Source organism: Equus caballus, chromosome 14, assembly GCF_041296265.1.
Source record: "Equus caballus isolate H_3958 breed thoroughbred chromosome 14, TB-T2T, whole genome shotgun sequence".
In the NCBI taxonomy this organism is placed as follows: domain Eukaryota; kingdom Metazoa; phylum Chordata; class Mammalia; order Perissodactyla; family Equidae; genus Equus; species Equus caballus.
In genome coordinates this window covers 50,643,514-50,663,453 of record NC_091697.1, presented here as the reverse complement: position 1 = coordinate 50,663,453, position 19,940 = coordinate 50,643,514, and the positions used below count along the sequence as shown (strand labels likewise).

At 37.7% G+C, this 19,940-nt stretch overlaps 1 protein-coding gene across 1 annotated transcript in view; it reads left to right on the top strand.

The window, feature by feature from the left end:
* Positions 1–19,940, top strand: part of NDFIP1 (Nedd4 family interacting protein 1) — a 46,725-nt gene that overhangs the window by 14,006 nt on the left and 12,779 nt on the right. Inside the window, exons 2-5 of the mRNA XM_023617503.2 lie at positions 9,832–9,919; positions 14,359–14,489; positions 18,623–18,710; positions 19,639–19,763. Of these exons, the coding sequence (XP_023473271.1) occupies positions 9,832–9,919; positions 14,359–14,489; positions 18,623–18,710; positions 19,639–19,763 (432 nt within the window). The remainder of the gene's footprint in view (positions 1–9,831; positions 9,920–14,358; positions 14,490–18,622; positions 18,711–19,638; positions 19,764–19,940) is intronic.

Here is a 19,940-nt window from a genome sequence, read left to right as displayed (position 1 = left end):
GGGAGAGCTCAACATTTAGTATAGAAATCTCTCACTTAACCACTCTTTTCTGATGTGCTACCTTTTCTCGTAAACTCTGTCTCCAACCCAGATCTCTGCTTTACTCTCTTCAAAGAATAAACCTCTAGTCTTCTAATGGAGATCCTGGGAGCTGTGTGTGTTTAACTGCATCCGCAACCATTCTTTCTGCTTTTAAATCTCATTTTACCCCTACATCCACTGGTACTTCGTATCGCCAGTCCTTGAGCCTTCTTGGGGTATAGTGCAAGACAGATTGCTTTTCTGCTTTCTGGTTTAGAATTCAATTTTCTTAAGTCTTCCGTGTTAGTTATCACTTGTCATCCTGCTTCTAGCTTTCAGGATTTTATTGCTGCTTCCTCTCCTGTTGCTTGTCTTTGTAGTTTTTGCCTTAAATTGATAAAACTTTACTAACATTTTTGGAAGGCATAAGAGGCAAATGTGTGTGTTTACTCTTTAACTGGAACATCATAATTATAATTACTTCTTTTGATTGTCTTTTCTTTGCTAAACTTCAGACTTAGGTCAAAAACACCAGTCACCAATCACATTCACTGTTGTGTCCTTAGACCCCACACCGGTCATGGCCTGACATGTTTGTTGAGTGGTGTGAAATTATTCTAACAGTTAAACACTTACGTAACGAAACATTCTGTGATGATGGGGTGGAAGAAAAGATATGAAATGCTTAATGCATCTGTCTGCTCTCATTGTTCTTGTGGGAGAATGCGACCTCATGATCAGCCGAAGTTAGGGCAGACTCTGGAATAGAATCCCTTTTCCTATCCATAATCTCTGCCCTAGTGTGCTCTACTCCAGGCAGCAGCAGCAGCATCATATAATAATAAGCAGGCATAACTGTTGGAACTTCCCAGCCTAAGAGAGTGCTCTGGTACTCCTGGGGCCAGCACAACAAGCAGGCTGCGGTCAGCACATGTCCCTGGGTTCTAGGCATGGTTCTGTCACTTTCAATGTCTGTACTTTTAACTTTTCTGTCTTTTTAATATAGAATATTCGATGTTTTAGATGTGCCAATTGGTTGTTGTTAGAAGAAAAAACTTTCTAGGAATTACAGTGTGCTAAAATACCAATTTTCCTTCATAATGTGCCACAAACATTTATTGAACACTGATTTGTACCCAGTACACTATGCTCAGTGTTATAGGTTGAATACTAAACATTGTTTCTTGTTTCTAAAGAGAGAAAGGTTGAGATGTCTGTTTCTCCTTTGTGTTTCTTATACTTTTGTTACCATTTCTTTTTAACGTTGGTAACTATAGAATCATAATGTTCTTTTTATTATGAAATATTGTGTACATGCAAAAGGAATACATGTAATACATACAAAAGGAATATGTACCTTATGAAGCATGAAAATAAACCAAACACCTGTGAGTTTACAACCCAGGTCCTACCAGTCTTTTTTGAAGTTCTTTGTTGCCCCGCCTCCTTGCTGTTAGACCAGCAAGGGGAGAGAGCTGCTCTTGCCTTCATTGCTCTGTAGAGCCCGGTTCTCCTTGGTTCTCTCCATGGTTTATGTGCTCCTTGTGCTAAGTAGGGATTGGGATGCCACCTGCTGCTGATCGCTCAAGGAGCCATCAGCACTGTCCCTTCCACAGATATGGCAATCATCTGCAAGTGGCTACAAGCCTAGCCTGAACATTTATTTGGTGATATGTAAAAAGTAATAGGAATACTTGAGATAAATGTGAACTGGTAAGTTAAGATGGCATTAAGATGAGCTGCCATTTCTTCAGGTAGGTTTCTGGTAAAGCTGCACCCCCTTTCCTGCTTTAATCAACTGCGCTACGCAGGTATCCACAGTGGGCCACTCACTAGTCGGTGCTGGGGTGAATACAGCGATACACCATGCAAAGGTCTCTACAGAGGGCTTGCAGTCGACACATGAATCCTCTGCCATCTCCTTTCGTCCCCTTCCTGAAGTGTCAGTGAAGTATGATTTACACACAGAAACATGCACAAATCATAAATGCACAGCTGAACACACACATCTAAACTAGTGCCCAGATCAAGAAACAGCACTACCAGCAATCTAAAAGCTCCCTTCAGGTGCCCTTCCAGTTGCCCCCTCCCCAGGGTAACCACTCACTGACATATTAGGTTTGCCTGGTTTTGATTTTTATATAAATATAATCATACAGTAAATGCTCTTTACCTGGCTTCTTTTGCTCAACATTATGTTTGTGAGATCACCCATGCTGCTGTGTGTTGTGATAGTTGGTTCATTCACATGGCTGTATAGTATTCCATTGTATGAAGATACGACAGTTTACTTACCCATTCTTCTGTGGTTGATGGACACTTGAACAGTTTTCAATTTTATGAATAGTGTTACTTTGAACATCCTGGTATGTCTTTTGGTGAACATGTGTTTCTGTTGGATATATAATGAGAGCAGCATTGCTGGGTCGTAGTGTACGTATAAATTCATCTTTAGTAGATATTGCCAAACTGTTTTCTAAGTTGGTTGTACAAATTTATACTCCCAGTTTGAGAGTTCTGATTGTTAGATACCTTCAACCACTTTCGATATTTTCTGTTTTTTAATTTTAACCATCGCCTGTGGTTTTAATTTGCATTTCTGCAATGACTAATGAAATGGAGTACCTTTTTATAAGTTTATTGGCCATTTGGATATCTTCTTTTGTGAAGTGTCTATTCAAGTCTTTTGCCCATTTTTCAGTTGAATGGTTTCCTTTTTCTTAGTAATTTTTAGAAGTTCTTTATATATTCTGGATATGAGTCCTTTACCTGAAAGATAATATCTTCTCCCACTCTGGGTTGTTTTTTCATCCTCTTAACGGTGTCTTTTGAATGAGTAAAAGTTCTTAATTTGAAAAGCAAATGTGAGTGAACATCTTCATGTCCTTGGACACAAAAAAAGCTAACCTTAAAGAAAGAAATCAGTAGTCCACTTTTGAACAACAGTAAAATGGATATATACTACTTCTGCAGGAAATTGCTGGTAAAGATATGCCTATTCCTGTTATGACCCAAACACTGAACTAACCACAGAGTAGAGAGTATTGACATATAAAAAGCAAGTAGAGCCCAGAAGAAAACAGTTACTGTACCTAAGAAACTCCTTCCTTTGGTATTTCAGTATAATGGTATACAGGAATAGGGTTTCTGTCAATAGATTTAATGAAAAAGTTATTTTGTCCTTGTTGACAGATGTTGATTTTAATAATTGTACATAAAGCATCATTTAACAAATCTCATCAAATTGACTTTTAACATCCCAAATTATCAGCCTGAATAGTATCATTATAGCTTAACATAATAACCACTCTTTCTAGTAAATTAATGAAATTGAAGTGTGCTTTCAGGAACATTAAGGGAAAAATAGTCAAAAATTGATGTGATCCTGGCTTGTAATAGTGCCTGGTAAAATTTCATTGAATGAAATATTCAGATTTCTGACTGTCCATGAGGAAGGTTATTGTGGGCTACGGCAGAAGAAAAGCCAATGGAGAGAATGGAAAACTTGAATCACAACATGTTTGTATTTGATTCTACTCCTGTAGGTTATATATCTACATTAATAGTATTTACATTTTAAGTACTCTTTGTGCAGTACAGCTGTTATTCAGAAAAGTTGTACAAATCAAACTAAATATATTGATGGATAGGCATGTAGTTTAACAATAACTGCATTAGACTGATTTAAAAGAGTTGAGTTCTTTTGTATATTGTTTTACAAGTTAGGATTTTAGGAGACATAGATGTATCTATGCTATATGTATCCTAAATATATATATATATGTACATATATATGCACATGTGTATATACACATTGTTCTTTTCATCTGTTATTGCATTGACTTTTTAAAGCATTATTCTGATTACTGTGCTTTTCTTTTGCTTTGGTGAATTTTGATTTTTGTGTTTTTGTTTTGGTATTAAGATGATTTGCATTTATCTTTTCCTTTTGACATGAGAGAGATTGTTTGGGATAGTCTAAATCTGGTGGTTTGTGGGTTTTTTTTCTGCTTTATCTCCCCAAACCCGTTCTGTACACAGTTGTGTATCTTAGTTGCAGGTCCTTCTAGCTGTGGGATGTGGGACGCCGCCTCAACATGGCCTGATGAGCGGCGCCATGTCGGTGCCCAGGATCCGAACCCTGGGCTGCCACAGCAGAGCGCGTGAACCCAACCACTCGGCCACCGAGCCGGCCCCTGGTAGTTTGTGTTTAAAGTTATCTTTAGGTGAACTCTTGAAGTAGAAAAAAATAAATTAATGATGTTCCTGTTTAGCTCTTAAAATAGGTTGTTAACCAAACTGTCTTTTGATTTCTTGATTCTAATAGGTTTCTCTTCAGGAAAGGAAAATATTAAGGATTTTTTTCCTTATGATTAGTTTGCAATTCACTGTGTTATTTTTCTTCATTATTTTCATCCATTCACAAATATGTTTTCTGTGTCAAGCTCTGGGGACATTGATGAGATCAGGACCCATTTCCTCCCGTTAAGGGACGTAGACATTTGGTTTAGCAAGAGAATAATGATTTGGAGTAGTTAATTTTGTTTTGTTTTAAATAAAATTTACTTTTAAATAAAATTATATACGTTTGTGTTTTCAAAATTAGAAAATACTCTTTTTTTAATATGTAATTCACATAGCTTAAAATTCACCCTTTTCAAGTGTACAATTCAGTATAAGGTTTTGCAACCATTGCCACTATCTAATTCCAGAACATTTTTATCACCCCAAAAGAAACCTGGACCCATTCGCAGCCAGTCGCTCCACTGTGTTCCCTTCCCTAGCACCTGGCAACCACTGCTGTCTCTCTGGGATTTGCCTTTTCCGGACGTTTTATATAAATGGAATGATGCATTATGTGGTCTTTGTGACTGGTTTCTTTTGCTTAGCATCATGTTTTCAAGGTTCGTCTGTGTTACGGCATGTATTAGTACTTCATCCTTTTTGTGGATGGGATGGATATACCGTATTTTGTTTATCTGTTCATCAGTTGATGAGCATTTTGGCTGCTGCAAATAATGCTGTTGTAAACAGTTTTGCTGTACAAGTTTTTCTGTGAAAATATGTTTTCAGTTCTCTTGGGTATATATACCTAGGAGTGGAATTGCTGGGTCGTTTTATAACTCTGTGTTTAACTTTTTTTTTGTGCAACTGCCAAGCTGTTTTTTACAGTGGCTGCACCACGTTACATTCCCACCAGCAGTGTATGAGCGTTCCAATTTCTCCACATGCTGAACAACATTTATTTTCCTTTTTTATTTTTTGATGGCCATACCATTGAGTGGTATCTCATGGTTTTGATTTGAATTTCTCTGATGACTAATCATGTTGAGTATCTTCTGTGTACTGGTGATTTGTATATCTTCTTTGGAGAAATGTCTGTTAAAATTCTTTGCTCATTTTTAAATCAGGTTGTCTTTTTATTAAGTTTCTCTTTGTTGGAATTATTTACCTTGTTTTAAAAGCCATCCCCTAGTTAATAACAATTTGATAGAGAACTATTCTTGAAGGTAAAGAATTTGGTTATGTTAGAATACTACTGTTTACAGTCAATATACAATATACAATTAGAAATCTACCATCTATATACAATAGAAAGTTTACAGTCCTCACTAACTTTGGCTGTTTCTGAAAAACAGAGTAAAATAGCATACTCAGTTGTTTACCTAAAGAAATGTGCTTGTTTACTTTCTGGTAATTATACTGTCTCATTTGGTAGGATTTAAAGAGTATGCAGAAGTAGTGGGTTGGGTAATGAGAGGTTTAAAAATTGCATTTTAAGATAAAAGTTTTAGAAAATAACTCTAAAATTAGAAGGGGTAAATAACTTTTAAAGCTAGAGTTTAGACATTGATCCAGGATTTTCTGAGAGTTATAGTTAATAACTTAAAAAAAAGATTTAAAACTTACAAGAATTTTCTTGCTGTTTAAATAGGAGTCAACCAAGAAAAAAATAATGAGTGGTGCAAATACTTGTAACTTTATGGATTTATTGGATTGTTCAGCATTATTTTCCACATGCGTGTTGTGTTTGTGTGAATTGTGAGGTTTATTTTGAAACCTCACGTATAAGGATTTGTGGTGCTTTTTTTGTTTTTCTCTTTGTTGTTTAGTAGGGTTTTTTTGTTGTTCTCTCATTCTTAGTAAATAGAAGAAATGCAAGAATGACTTTTAAGTGCCTTTAGGTACCACCATCGATGGGTACAGTTGTAAATGTTGTCCCTTACGTAGCCCTAATCCTAGCCCTGGCTCTGCTATTGCTGACAAACAGCTCCTTTCTAAATGGAAGATCGTCTTTAGAAGTACTTAGGGAAAGGCAGTGATGAAGCCACCTGGCTGGGGTTGGAACTCAAATAAGGATTTAAACCTGTAGCGTATAAGTGTCTTTAAACTTGTGAAATTCAGGTTTGCTTCTGTTAGCACTAGAGCCATGTGTGGTTTCTTTATGGGAGATTCTGTAAACTGTTGTTTAGCTAAAATGTTCTATCTTATTATTTCTGATAGCAACAGTGCAGATAGGGTACAGAGGAATGTGGTATGAAGGAAAACATCGTTTGTTTTAGAGGTGCTACATTTCAGAGGCTCAACCTAGAGGACAAAACATTATTAACACCTATTTGTGGGTGAATATTAAAAAAATAAATTGAGGGTGATCAAGGCCAAGAGGTAGCACAGCAGGTTGTGATATATCTAGAGAACATGGAAAGTTCAAGGGTTCTCCTGGGGAGCCGTGACAGGGTTGTTAGAGTGTAGAGCAGAGCACAGATAATCGGGAAAGGGGAAGTGAGCGCACAGCCTGGCATGTGGTAAAGAGAAAGGCCACATAAATTTTCAGATGATTATTCCTATCTCAGTGATGGAGACATAGGTAGTTATAAGTAGTTTTGTACTAAACTCAATACTTTATAATGGCAGCCATAGTTAATTGTATAATCCTATTTGGAAAAAATACTACTTAAATCTCATTTGGAGATAAGAAAAATTGATCATAATTGTTAAAAAAAATTATATGACAGAGAAGATTCCAGTCTCCAACAGGTATTTATCATCTGTCACAAATACACAATCAAAGGATCCCCCCCTCCCAGTAGCACTGTGCAGGGAGGGAGTGGAGGGTCCCACCACTTCTCACACCTGCCTCTGACAGTGTCCCTTACAACCGGGGCTCTGTGACAGGTAGATTGGACTTGGGCTCCCAGTGACCAGTTGATAGAAGAGTCTGGGCGTCTTTCCAACACCAGCCCCGAAGTGACAGTTTATTCTCTGAGAGAACCTCAGGAGAGAGCCCACAGATCCCTGAGGCCAGGGATGTGGAGGGAGGGCTGCCAGGAAGGGTTCCCAAGGACAGAAAAGGGGACCTTAAAAATACATTTTGAAACCGAGTAACCAGTTTCATAGCCTTATAGATGAGTTCTGGTGCATACATCCCCCCTTGTTAGTGGCTGCCTGACTTGTTTGACTGGCAGAGCCAAATTAATGGCTGTAGATGCCCCCAGGGTGTAAAAGATGTTTACTTAGGGATTCTGTTGTTTAGCAAGTCGTTATTCACACAGATGGTGGTCGCTAAATACTTTTTTGAAGGCGATTGCCTCTTTTCCTCCCACGTTGTGGTAGTTTATTTTAAGCACCTTTCTTGATGGAGCCTAAACTTGTCACCAGTGTTACAGAAAGCAAGCCAGAATTGGGAAGTCTGTACAGTGAGGTCCTGGGATCATCCCAGTTTATGGAGCCTCCACAGTCAGAGTGGGTGTTTTTTTGTTTTGTTTTTGTTTTCAGTTGGAAATAATATTAGTACATGATTCTAAAGTGGTGAATTTTAATGGAGCAAAAGAAGTTCACCTGGAAGTGTTTCTTTTTTCTTCACTGAAGAGAAAATGTGGGTTTCTGAGACGACTGGAATTTCTTTGCTCTGTTATCTGTTACCCTGGCGTGGGATGATCAAATTTCACATTTCCAGGTTGCTAGGAGACAGGCAGTCTATCTTATAGATACGGGCGTATAAGACCTCTTTATTCTTTGGACTTCTGTATTTCTTAGAATTGCCATGCTTCCTTCTAAAACCTAAATTATGTAGAGGTAACGTGATTATTTGACTAAGCTCAGGAAATATAAAATGGGTCAAAAAATGGCAAGCTAGGTTTAAATAAAGAACAGTACTGGCTACGGTGTATTAAGGCAGCATTCTTGAAAAGTCCTTGTTGGCCTCTGTTTTTGCTGCTTTTTTGCTTCTTTTCAAGACGTTCCCAGGAAACAAGAGGTTAGGTGGGAGCAGGCTGAGAATACCCTGTCTAGAGCTTCAGATAATGTTAAAAGTATTCCAAGTGCACCACGACCCCAGGAACTCTATTTAAATAATTCACTGATTTGGGGTCCCAGGAACATTTGGCTTCCCTGTAGCTGTTTTGACCATATGCCTGCCTTTAAAAGGAAAATTCATCTTAGTTATAATACAGTTATTTTGGGAGTGCCTTAAGTTTAACATTAGATTACTAGGGTTCAAAGAAATGTGCCCAGATGGTAGTGTTGATGAAAATTTGGCATAAGAATTTGTTTGAAATGGAATGCTTTGCAGCATTAATCGGAAACGTTTTGTTGGCTTCCAATATTGTAGCATAGGAATTGGAGACTGAGACAGTTGGTTAAAATTAAATGAATTAGGGAGCTCTATTTCATGTTACCACAGGTCAGGCTCTCTGCTTTTCTGTATCAATTCAAGATAGAGTTCTTTGTAGTAGTTGGTTTAGAGGGGTGTGTATTTTACAGGTGGCTCAGTTGGCTCTGTGTATCATGATGGTATACAGCCGGGACCCACACCCCCAAGTCAGTTATACCGATAAGTGTTCTTTTATTGCTTTGCAGATTGACTCCCATTCTCAGCCAGTTCATCTTCTAAATGAGCTATAGTCTGTAGTCACACTGGAAAAATTAAGTCAGATGTCTTTGTTCTGTGAAGATGAGTTGGGTAGACTATCCAGACCGGCAGTGGCAGGAAGATGCACTTTCAGTGTGAGTTATTTAAAGTAACTGGAGCTGTAGATCTGACCAGCAAGAAAGTTGCCGAGATAGTGAAGGAGAGGTTGTACTGACAGAGGTTACATGTAGAATTAGGTAGAATTTTATGTTTTTGTAAATGTCTCTATTATTTAAGATTTAATTTCTGTGTGCAAACTGAAGATGATGGTAAACCTTGCTTTGCTGTGATTTGTCTTTGTCTTAACAGATTATTATTAGATTATTTTTCTCACTTAAAAATTATACATGGTAAATCTTCCTTACGAAAAATTAGAACATACGTATAAACAACGAAAAGGGAAAATTCCCCTATCATCATATCATCTAGAGATAAGCAGTGTAAACTGTAGATGTCTGTCATTCTAGATCTTCTTTCCATCACATATCTGTCTTTCAAAACCAAATTATATGATGTGTACTGTTTGGTAAGTTTTGTTTTTTCGTGTAACAGTACAGCATAAACATTAATCGAAGTCGTCACATTTTCTTCGTTTTCATTTTTCTGGCTGCGTAGTAGTCCTTTGAGAGATGAACTGCAGTCTATTTAATAAATCCGTATGATGGGAACTTAGATTGCGATTTTTGCTACAATGGCATTTATATCTACCTTTTTTGCTCTTCGTCTGATTATTTCCTTAGGATAAATTCCTGGGAGTAGAATACTCTAAAGGATTTCCACATTTTAAGGCTTTTGAAACACTTTGCCCAGTAGCTTTCCAGAAAGGCTGTTCCAGTTTTCAGGTTCTTCTCTCTCTAATTGGCTTTATACTTGCATTAAAGTGTGAAATGTTTGTTTAGTTGCAGAATGAGGAAGAGCCAGGAGAGCCGGAGCAGGCCGCCGGCGACGCTCCTCCACCGTACAGCAGCATCTCTGCGGAGAGCGCAGGTAGGTCACAGGACCAGGTGGCTGCTCAGCTCTTGAAATGCACTGAGCTGTAAACTTCCGTCTAGTAAGTGTTTATTGGTATTCGCCTTTGCCTCAGCTTTCCTTAAGAAGTCTTTCACGTTATTTTTATTTTGTAACTTGAACTGAAAAAACGCCTTACTATTCTAAAAACAGATAAAACCCCATTTCAGTGTGGCTTTTTCATGGAACTCAATTTTACTCCAACATATTCTTCATATAAAGGAAGTAGAAATTCAGAAACCAGGTGATCACCTGATTTTTGTTCTTTTTGTAGTTTTTTCATTAGCTGTCTTCCTCTTTATAATTCTAGTGCCTATGACTTGGTACTATAGTATGGTAGATTTCTTTTATGCTAGTAAATTCTTAATAAAGAAACTAGAAGTCTCCCAGCTCTTTCAGCCTGTTCCTTATAGTTTAAACGTTCCTCGTAGTTTAAACCCTCCTTAATTAACCTTTTGTCTTCTCATCTATGCCAAATTCTCTTTTTAATTTTTGCATAAATTTGTAGAAGGGATGGAGGAGAAGAAAGAAAATCTCAGTAGTTAAGGACTAGAGCCTCCTGATAATCAGTTCTGCTTTAATTGCTGAAAGTTGATGAGTTTTGATGGAACCTCTTCCATGTTGTCTAAAACAGAACTGTGGCAGAGTGGCAAGTACATGGCCCATGGTGCCACCAATGAACCCAACCCACACCAGGGTAGATAGACAGTTGAAGACAGCATTCATCCCAAATGCAGCCTTAGAATCCTTTTCAATATAGCACTCCAGGCAGCTGTTGTTTGGTGTGAGGTTAAATCCATTGATAATCTCTGTGCTCCTAACACTGCCGTTCTAATTAGGAGGAACATAGGTCCTCACCTCTGTTCTCACCTCCACTCTGGCTTCAAATTCTGAACCCTGTCTCCTTGTATTAATTAAGATTCTTTTATTTGTAAGCATCTGACACTAACAGTGCTAACTTAAGGTTTTGGAAGAAGTCTAGTGTGCCTCGTGGAATCAGGTTCAGACTAGAAGACCAAGACTTGGAGAAGAACCACAGTGCTAGGCTCTGTTCACTCACTTCTGCCCAGACTGTCCGTTCTGCTCTTCCATTTCATACATCCAGCGGAAACCCCCACTGATTAGTAATAAATTGGATTCCCGTTTTATTAAGGGTAAAACCCTTTAATTTAGCTTTCCAGATTCATTAGAAGTTAATTTTTTCTGAATATTTGAGTTTCTACTTTCTGTAATTATAGAAACTTAATCATTTTAGATAGAAATCTTTCTCCAACAGCTTCTCGCTACCTTATTCATTTATACCTCATGTTCTTTGTTTAAATTTTTCTTTACGATTTAGGGATTACAATCAGAAAGCTTCTCTGGTAGATATTCTGTTCTGTAGTACAGTGATGCTTTTATTCATTGAGATTTGTAGAACTTTTTGATTCAAGAATTAAATTCCCCCCTGGTCGTCAGATGGCATTGCTGTCGGCCTGAGGTCCCTTTACCTCTTTCTCTTTTGTTTTTGTTAATCTTGCTGTGGACCTCAACAGCAAATAACAGAACTTCTTAAGATTGGGTATAAAGTAAACATACACAGTTTCTAGGATAAGGCCTGAAGAACTCTCTCTTAAATAAAGACTTTGGGTTTTGTGGTATTTCATCTGACTACACAGAGGCCTTAAAAAAAAAAATGAAAAAAACCCTTAACTTTCTGGGTTTCTGCTGAGCTTTCTGAGTTCCACATAAATGAGGTGTCAGGGAAGTATGTTTTTAGAGATTGTAAGTTACTCACGAACATTAATTTTTGATTATTTATGAACTGGGGTTTTCCATTTTTACTTTACCTTTCTTTTTTAAGTAAACCTCTAAAATGGCACTTCTCCCCTTTGTTAAATTAACATTGTTTATTTCTTTACATAAATGTTGACTGTGTGTACCTGTTAGTTCATTTATGAGAAAAATGGTTAGAAACGGTGGGGAGAAAAAAGCACAAATCATTGTTTTGTGTATTCACTTTACCTATGGTTATTTTAATTTGTGGTGCGTACATTTAAAAATATTGAATTTTTCTGTTTTAAATATACTAAATAAACTTGAAAATACTGTCACATTAAACTTCTCATGGAAACTTAAATTATATGAGATATCTATATTGATGGATCCCATTTTTGAAAAATCTTTTGAAGTAGAGAAATAAAAATGTTCTTGATTTTCCTGGTCTTAAAGTAGTAGCTATCAGTTTTATTCATGTATTCAGAATTACTTTGACAACAGGCTAATTCAAACTGTGCATTTCAATTTGTAATATGCCTTCTTGGTAAGGTTTGATTTAAAGGGAATTATATATCGAATTTTTATAATGTATATGTATGTATGTATATGTGTATCCGTATGTTAAATAGTTATTTTGACATGGAAAAAAATCCCAGAAGTTTCTTAAATTGCATTAGGTCGCAGCTTTCGTTTCGATGACACATTTTCCTGTATTTTCTTCTAAAAGCTTTGACGTTTTATTTTTCCCATTTAGATCTGTATTCCACCTGGAGCTGTTTGTTCTGTGTAGTGTCAGGTAGTGGTCAAGATAATTTGTTTTTCCGTAAGGATATCCTTTTGGTCCAGCACCATTTATTGAAAAGACCATTTTTTCTGCACTGCAGTGTCATAAATCAGGTGCCCGTGTATGTGTGGAGACGTTCTGGACTCAGTGTTGTGTTGTTTGGTCTAGAGCTTCATGATCTTGACCTCTGGTGGTGTAGGTCGCTTAGCCTTTTTGTTGTTCAAGGTTCCTTTAGTTCTTCTTGGCCTTTTGCATTGCCATATTCATTTTAGAATCAGCTTGCCAATTTCTATAAAATGGAACAAAACAAACAAAAACACTGCTGGAATGTTAGTTGAGATTGCACTGAATCTGTGGGTGAGTTTGAAGAGAATTAACCTCTTTATAATATTGCATTTTCCAGTCTATAAACATGATATATCCCTCCGTATATTCAGGTCTTCTTTAATTTCTCTCAATAATATTTTATAATTTTCATTTTATAGGTCTTGTACATCTTTTATTAGATTTATATGTAGAGTAATTAGATTTATAATGTAAAATTAGATTTATATGTATATATTTATTATATATTCACTATAATTTGGTGCTCTTGTAAATAGTCCATATATAAGTTCATTTTTTATTTGTTGCTGGCATGTGGAAATACAGTTGATAGCTTGCATTAACTGTGTATCCAGAGACTTTGCTAAATTCATATAGTAATTCTAATAGCTTTATAGATATTTTGGGATTTTCTACATATACAATCATGTCATCCATGATTAAGGACAATTATTTCTTCTTTCCCAATCCTTATATTTCTTTTTCTTTTTGACATATTGTACCAACTAATAGGACCTCTAAGATAATGTTTGATTAGAAGTGGTGATAGTGGGCATTTTCAGCTAATTCTCTAATCTTGGAGAAAGCTTTTAATAATTTAAAATTAATTATGATGTTTATTCTAGGTTTTTCCTAGGACTTGTGATCGGATTAAGAAAGTTTTCTTTCATTCTTAATTTGCTAAGTGTTTTTATTTTTAGTAGTTGTTGAATTTTATCAACTGCTTTTTGTGCCCATATCAAGACAGTAGAAGTACACTCCTTTTTTCTGTTAATGAAGTGAATAGTATTGATTGATAATTTTGAGAATACATTACGGTAAAAATTTTGGAAGTTAATTAAAATTAACCAAAGAGGGAAAGAAGAAAGAAAAATGTTAATCTTGATGAACTACAGGAATTTTTTCACAATTCTTGTTTTTCCAAAAATTGCTTAGAAATTTAATTTATTTGTAAATAGATCTTTTCTAATAATAACTATTGAATCTTTTGTAATAAAAGTCACTGAAATGAAGTGCAATGTTAAACAGAGGAAATGAAAGATTTAATACAGATAAATAATGGTTCTGTAACTGAATTAGTTACCTTAGGCACAGCGTAGATAATAATATATAGTAAAAATAACGTGAAAGAATCAAAGTGCTAAAACAAACCTGTGAGAAATGAATTTTACTTTTTTATGTTTTTAATGAGAGGAAACCATGGTACAGATTGACAAACACATACGTGAAGTCCTTTTAGCTTAAATGTTTTCCTTATGTCAATATGAACATTTCCTTATGTTAATATGAACACACCACATAACAGTTGGAAAAAGTGTTCAAAGCACTTGGAAGGGGGCGCAAAGTGAGCCTGGAATTTAAATAATTGAAAAGTGGATCACTTTGAAAATCACTGCCCATCTCATAGTCATCAGTAAACCTTTTGATTCAGTTATTCTGTATGTACAATTAAAGGGATGGCCGGTTTTTGTTTGCCAGAGTTAGTGGAAATCCTCGTCTTCCTCTGTTCAGCTAATCATCAGATGTTTGTGACTGCCTTTTTATTCTGCAGCATATTTTGACTACAAAGATGAGTCTGGGTTTCCAAAGCCCCCATCTTACAATGTGGCCACAACACTGCCCACTTATGATGAAGCCGAGAGAACCAAGGCTGAAGCTACTATCCCTTTGGTTCCTGGAAGAGTAAGTCTGGTTTATCGTGTTACTTAATGGCTGCTTTATGGGAATTAAGTTCTTTTCATTATCCACTTTTGATTTATTATTTATGATTATATTGGTTAGTGAAAGTACAGCTAATTTTAAAAAACAAGTACATTTTCTTTTGGGATAGTAAACTCACCTCTTCCTGAAAATGATAAGGTAAAAGTTCCAAATGAACAGAAAATCATTAGTCAAGCCAGCTTATTTTCCCTCTGTCTCTACCATCCCACCACTTTCTCAGGTCTCCTGGCATGGCTGAAACATCTTGGAGCAGGAGCTGATTTAGGAGACACACTGACTTTGCCTTCATTCTGCACACTTACTATTTTGGTCTTAGGTAGATAGCTGCTAGAGAAATCTATGGAGAGAATCAATAAGTGCACCTTCTAAGACTTAAACTCATAAAAGGGCCCCAGCAATCATCTTGATGAACCCTGTGCCACCAGCAGTCCAGATCATGCCATCTGGGGGGCAGAGTGAATTCAGATCCCATCTGGCCTGATGTTGATTCATGGGAGTGGGGATGGGGGTGATGAAAGCCAGATGGAGACTTTTGGGCACTCTTGGTTCTTGATGTGAGACCTGTAAGTGATACAGATGTGGTTTCATAAATATTTATCCAGGTTGAAGCTGATGCAGGTAGGGCCTTGGGCCAGACGTTGAGAGAATAGGGAACCGGATCCAGTCCCCAGGAATGTGGGGCGATCAGGGTTCCAGGCACTAGTTCTGGCAGGAAACCAGAGTGAAAGATAAGAACAAGAATAGAAGCTCAGTCTGCATAGTGCAGTGGCACAGGCCCCAGAAGTTCAGACTTTAGGGTAGTGGACTGTTTACAGACCACACCTCCAATGCGGAGTGGAGCTCCTAAAGCCACTGCTTGGCGGAAATAATAGTTTATAAGCTCAGACTAGGCTCATGCTACATGGTGATATGCATTCAGTCCCTGTAAGTGGCCAGGGAGAAGCTAAGAATCCTCATGGAGCTTATTGTCTAAGGGCAAACAGTCTTAATATAATTACCATGTATTGGGAGCAAATGACATGCTTGGTACTGTGCTTGGTGCTTTTCCATATTTTAAATAATGTTTCCAGTCCTCACAATAACCTCGCAAGGTAGAGATTATGTTATCCCCATTTTATAGATGCAAAAATTGAGGCCCAGAAAGATTAAGTAATTTGCCCCAAGTCATATAGCCAATAAGTAGCATAGGTGAGAGTCAAACCCAGATATTCTAGACTCCAAAGTGCAGACTGTCTGTACTCTGTAAACCTATTGGAATATATGGTAACTGTCCCATAGAAATAGACCAGGAGGTTAGTTCTGATTAATCACAGAACTCTTTAGAATACTTTTATTTGACAAGTGTGCATATCTAGGAACCTCTTACATGGTTCTGTTATTAGCAAATGTGTAGAGCACTTTGTTATACAATGTGCTGTGTATTTTGCAGTGGATAGGTAGAAAGCTTTGTATAAGGCAATCTTCCTGCCGTACAAGAGCTTAAAATCGCACTGGAGAAAAGGCCCACAAATACCCATATCTCAGGAGCAGCACAAGAGCAGTGCGTATTAAGAACTGTGACTTCTTACTGTGTGATTGTGGAAAAGATGGGGTTTGAAATGGGCCCCAGGTTTTGATGGATAAGAACATTCGAGAGGGAAAAGCCCACAAAGTAGGCATGAATTCAGCCAGGTGCAGAGCAGGTTCTTTGCATGCAGTAGTTGGTTTTGCTTGAGCAAAGAGTTTGTGACCAGAACTGTAGGTTGTAGAATCTTCTGAATGCTAGGCTGAGGCATTTAGACTTAGGTGTAGGTCACAGAATCCTTCAGAGGTTTAGAGCCGGGTGTGTGGTAAGACAGGTGTGTGTTTTAGAAACATTAACTTGGCAGCAATTTGTAGGAGGAATCCCGGTAGTAGAGACACCAGTGACAGGAAGAACTATTAGAAGGCATTTGCAATATTGTTTGAAATTACTTCCATGTATTTTTGTAGTATATCTTTGAGTACTTATGCAAAACACAGAATTACTTTCTAATTTGGCAACGCCTTTTTTATCTTGCTGGTATGAAGTTAGAATACTAGGTATTTTGTTTTTTAAAAAATAGATCACAAACACATTGTGATAAAAATTTCAAGCAATAAATGAAATGTGTTAATTCAGAAATGCAGGCTGCCACTGACACTTCCCCTTTCTCTAGTTCCCATTCCCCAGGGGAACTACTGGGAACAGCTCCTTAGGGATTTTCCAGCCTCTTTTCTGTGTAGGGCAAGTTTTATTTTCCCTAAAGTTTTTGTTTTTGTTTTTGTTTTTCTGAGGAAGATTTGCCCTGAGCTAACATCTGTGCCAGTCTTCCTCCATTTTTTATGTGAATTGCTGCCACAGCATGACCACCAACAAGTGGTGTCGGACTGTGCCCAGGAACTGAACCTGGGCCACCAAGGTAGAGCACACCGAGCTTAACCACTAGGCCATGGGGCCAGCCCCTTGGGTTTTTTTTTTCATTTGAGGAACCCTCATTGGACTGTGTACAAGTCTACTACTTTTACTTTGAAGCGTATATTCATTTATTTTTCAATTTCTTGACACATACCTACATCTGTTGAAAAGGTAGGCTACATAAGTTGGTGTCAGTGTTGGCCAAGATCATATTCCTTCTAGACTTGCAATGTTATGTTTTCAAGTTAGGATGGAAGGGATGCTATCCACCAATAAGGTTAGAGGTGGGGTTGTTTCAGACGTATACCAGTGTAAACAATGGTTATGGAGCTGGGCAGTGGGCAGCCCTGTAGACTCTTCATGTGTGGCCATGCTGACCTTTTTTCCCCATGTCAGTTTCATAAAGCACTTGATCTATCTCCTTAATAAGCCCTGGATTACTAACATTCTGAGCCCTAAATAGGCCCTAGATTACTGATATGGATTACTAGAATTTCAGCCGCATGTGTAAATAAATGTTCTTCTTTTTCTTTCTTTCTTTTTTTTTTTTTTTTTTTTTTTTTAAAGATTTTATTTTTTCCTTTTTCTCCCCAAAGCCCCCCGGTACATAGTTGTGTATTCTTCGTTGTGGGTTCTTCTAGTTGTAGCATGTGGGACGCTGCCTCAGCGTGGTCTGATGAGCAGTGCCATGTCCGCGCCCAGGATTCGAACTAACGAAACACTGGGCTGTCTGCAGCGGAGCGCGCGAACTTAACCACTCGGCCACGGGGCCAGCCCCTTCTTTTTTTTTTTTAAAGATTTTATTTTTTTCCCTTTTTCTCCCCAAAGCTCCTTGGTACACAGTTGCATATTTTTAGTTGTGAGTCCTTCTAGTTGTAGCATGTGGGACGCCGCCTCAGTGTGGCCTGATGAGCGGTGCCATGTCCGTGTCCAGGATCTGAACCTGAGAAACCCTGGGCTGCCAAAGCAGAGTGCTCGAACTTAACCACTTGACCACGGGGCCGGCCCCTCCTTTTTCTTTTCTTTAGCAATAAAAGATACAAAAGATCCTTTTTTTAGGTACAAAAAAGAAAGAGTGAGTAGTGTTTTGTGAACTTCCTAATTTTTGAAGTGTTTCGTTAAAGAACTTGGTTATAAAATGAAAAATTCCTTTTGTTTAGAAAACTATGGAGATAGGAGAAAGATTTGTTTTTTTCTCTAATTATGTCTTTTACTTATAAGACAAAATGAAATTTTTAGCACATCCTGAGCCTTAATGCTACATTTTGAATTGAGCCAAAGCAGTACATCTTCTCCTGGTTCTCACTTTTGTCCCTTTCTCTTTTTTTCCTCTATTTTTTAAAGATTGGCACGTGAGCTAATAACTGTTGCCAATCTTTTTCTTTTTTTTTTCCTGCTTTTTCTTCCCCAAATCTCCCCGGTACATGGTTGTATATTTTTAGTTGTGGGTCCTTTTAGTTGTGGCATGTGGGGTGCCACCTCAACGTGGCCTGATGAGTGGTGCCATGTCCACGCCTAGGATCCGAACCGGCGAAACCCTGGGCTGCCGAAGCAGAGCCCCCAAACTTAACCGCTAGGCCATGGGACCAGCCCCTCTTTCTCTTTTTTTTTTTGATATCTTTCCTTTGCCTAGAAATAGTACATTGTGATTTACCTTACTGTTTTTCCTTTCATTTAGGATGAGGATTTTGTGGGTCGGGATGATTTTGATGATGCTGACCAGCTGAGGATAGGAAACGATGGGATTTTCATGTTAACTTTTTTCAGTAAGTATTTACACATAGCAGAGCCATTTTCCACAACCCAGAATGCTTTGGATTATGGGTGAATCTGACTGAATTAAAATAACTATTTGAGCTAATATTTTAATACATTCTATTTGTTTGATCCCTTTTACTGAGATATTCAGAGCTTAGTACACTTTTATCTTAACATCCTTTCTCTTCATGTTCTATTTCTGTGAATATCTGCGGAAAATATAATTAAAGCAGTTATGGGGATGCTGCGTTTTTACGTGAGCTAAGCCTCATCTTTCAGGCCTGCAGGGCCCCTTAGCGTTGCTTCTACTCGTACCTGACCTGAGGACAGGAATTAAATGCCTTTGTCTGATGAATTCCGTCTTGCAAACTTTTATATTCTAATGGATTAAAGTCGGCCTGATTTTTTTCCTACTTGATGTTATTTTTCATTTATCTTTCCATGTGCCTCACTTAGAAGTAAGCAACCATTTCTTTTACTTGCTGTGTTAAAAAGATATGAAGGAAGTGCAACACTTTTAGAGATGATGTTATATAAGCTGTCAAACTTTATAGAAGCAGGAGGATGAATGACTTGAATCAGATTATTTGGGGGCACTAATTTAATGTTCAAGGCATTTATTTGCTGAAGTGTAACACACACAGTAAAGGGCACAAGTCATAAGTATACAGTTTGGTGGATGCTAAGGCATTTTTGAAAGTGAATAGGAGTAGATGTAACAGTGTGACACCTGACAGAGAGGATGTTTTCTTGTTTGCTTTTGGGAGGAAGACGGAAGGATAGATGTTTTGGGGAGGTGGGGTGAGGATTCCCAATGGCAGGCTGGGCTGTCTTTCATCCCTGGAAAAGCCGTTTAAGCAGAAGCAAAGGTAGAGGGCACTCTTGCTCCTTGGGAACAGGACATGACTGACGCTTTCTCCCTCTCTGCTTTTACAGTGGCATTCCTCTTTAACTGGATCGGGTTTTTCCTGTCTTTTTGCCTGACCACCTCAGCTGCAGGAAGGTATGGGGCCATTTCAGGATTTGGTCTCTCTCTAATTAAGTGGATCCTGATTGTCAGGGTAAGTTGCACACCAGAAAAGATAGACTCCATAGAGAGGTAACAAGTAGAGTAACTTCAAATATTTGATTTTATCTCATTTGCTTTTTTTGCACTATCTCAACCTTTAAAATTATTTTTGGTTTGTCTTTTTACTGGTTTTATGAAGCTGAACCTCAGTCAGTTGCACTTGGCTCAC